The 1,473-nt window shown below is 42.4% G+C and overlaps 2 protein-coding genes across 2 annotated transcripts in view; both read right to left on the bottom strand.

The window, feature by feature from the left end:
• hhatlb (hedgehog acyltransferase like, b) overlaps window positions 1-243 on the bottom strand; it is an 8,029-nt gene extending 7,786 nt beyond the window's left edge. The window contains exon 1 of the mRNA XM_035679906.1: window positions 40-243. The gene's annotated coding sequence lies outside the window, so the exon portion shown is untranslated. The remainder of the gene's footprint in view (window positions 1-39) is intronic.
• Window positions 244-862: 619 nt separating this feature from the next.
• LOC118341729 (glycine--tRNA ligase) overlaps window positions 863-1,473 on the bottom strand; it is a 7,154-nt gene continuing 6,543 nt past the window's right edge. Inside the window, exons 16-17 of the mRNA XM_035680106.1 lie at window positions 1,418-1,473; window positions 863-1,322 (exon numbers count right to left, since the gene is read on the bottom strand). The exon at window positions 1,418-1,473 is cut by the window's right edge and continues 102 nt beyond it. Of these exons, the coding sequence (XP_035535999.1) occupies window positions 1,209-1,322; window positions 1,418-1,473 (170 nt within the window). The 3' untranslated portion in view covers window positions 863-1,208. The remainder of the gene's footprint in view (window positions 1,323-1,417) is intronic.

The raw sequence follows: 1,473 nt of genomic DNA on the forward strand, positions 1-1,473 counted from the left end.
TTCAGTTTGTCCTCCAGCAGCACCTGTTCTGATACTGACCTTGAACGCAGCAGTTGCGGAGCCGAAGAAAGTTGCTTTAAAAACGCACCTCAACAAAAAAAAAGTTAAAAGGGGGGGGGGGAAGATTAAAAAGTCATATTACAAAAGAAAACAGGTGAGAAAGTGTAAACTTGTACATGTGTTATGCATCTGCAGAGCGCAGGGTGGGCTGCGGGTCCCTCTGACTCCCTGAGAGGGAGCTGCCGCCGGGTAAAGGTGACATGATGTATTTATACTTTGATCACTGACACAGAGGGGGCGGGACAGGGGGACTGCTAACAGACTGTAAGCCTCACAACATGAGGAGTCCCAGTTATCTTTTGCATTTTTTAACTTGCTCTACCATCCACTTCCGACGCAGCAGAGGGTAAACCTACTTAAAGCCACTTCCTGTAGCTATGACGGTTTATTATGTGCAGAGTAGAGTCTGTCTTCAGTGGGATAAATATTATTTAACATCAAATTTGTTAAAAAGAGCATGCACTGACCATGAAAATGTAATGTTGCATTTGCTTATGTCTGCATTGTCCTTGTTTGACACACATGATACATGCTCTGTGATAATAATAATTGCATTTTCAAATTAAAACACACGCTGTCTCTTTTCTCCTGTTGCTATTTTCCATATTCCTGGTTGCCAGGTCTGTTTTGAGAGGGTCTAAGCCTGTTGCAATTTTGAGCCACAGCCAAACATCCATGCCTCTCACATTCTACAATGAACTGTGAGACAACGTGCAGTGCCGTCTAGTGACAGCAACACAAAATACAATGCAGTGAGATACAGTAACACAAGGAAATAACTGTATGGTGTGAGTGGTTTATTTTGAAAGGTTAACTGAGGTATACAGTATTAAAACAGACGAATGAAACACAAGTCCATACCTGGCTGTATCTATGTTTTCTACTTTCACAGTATCAGCACTACACATCTGTTGGGACTTGTTAAGAGAGTTGCTCAGGTAACAGTAATAGGCCACAGAGAACTGGAGGTATCCAGCTTGTTTGTGAGTGGTTGAGCTTTCCTTCACCTTCAAATCCTCCATCATGACATCATAAACAATACCTACTTAAAGAAAATATTTTTTCTGTATATTAAAATACAAAATTCATAAGGATAATAAGCTTTTTTTGTCAAAACATTGTGAAATCTTTATTTGGTCCCAGGTTGTTTACTCCTTCTTGCTGGTCTCTTGTCCTTCAAAGATGGGGTACTTGCTCTCCACCTCAGCCCACGTCAAAGTGCCGTTAGCCAGATCTCGAACCATCCCTGGCAACTCGGTGACCTGCAATATGATTTTAGATGTTAGAACACACAAATCAGCCAATGCGTGATACTGTACTGTGCCTTTGTTCATTAAAGCTGCAGTTGTTGTTCTACCTCGGCCCTGATCTGCCTCATTGAGTCGCGGTCTCTCAGAGTGGCCGTGTGAGGCG

The sequence above is a fragment of the Morone saxatilis genome, unplaced genomic scaffold, assembly GCF_004916995.1.
Source record: "Morone saxatilis isolate NCDOM2014 unplaced genomic scaffold, NCSU_SB_2.0 Contig0, whole genome shotgun sequence".
Lineage (NCBI taxonomy): Eukaryota > Metazoa > Chordata > Actinopteri > Moronidae > Morone > Morone saxatilis.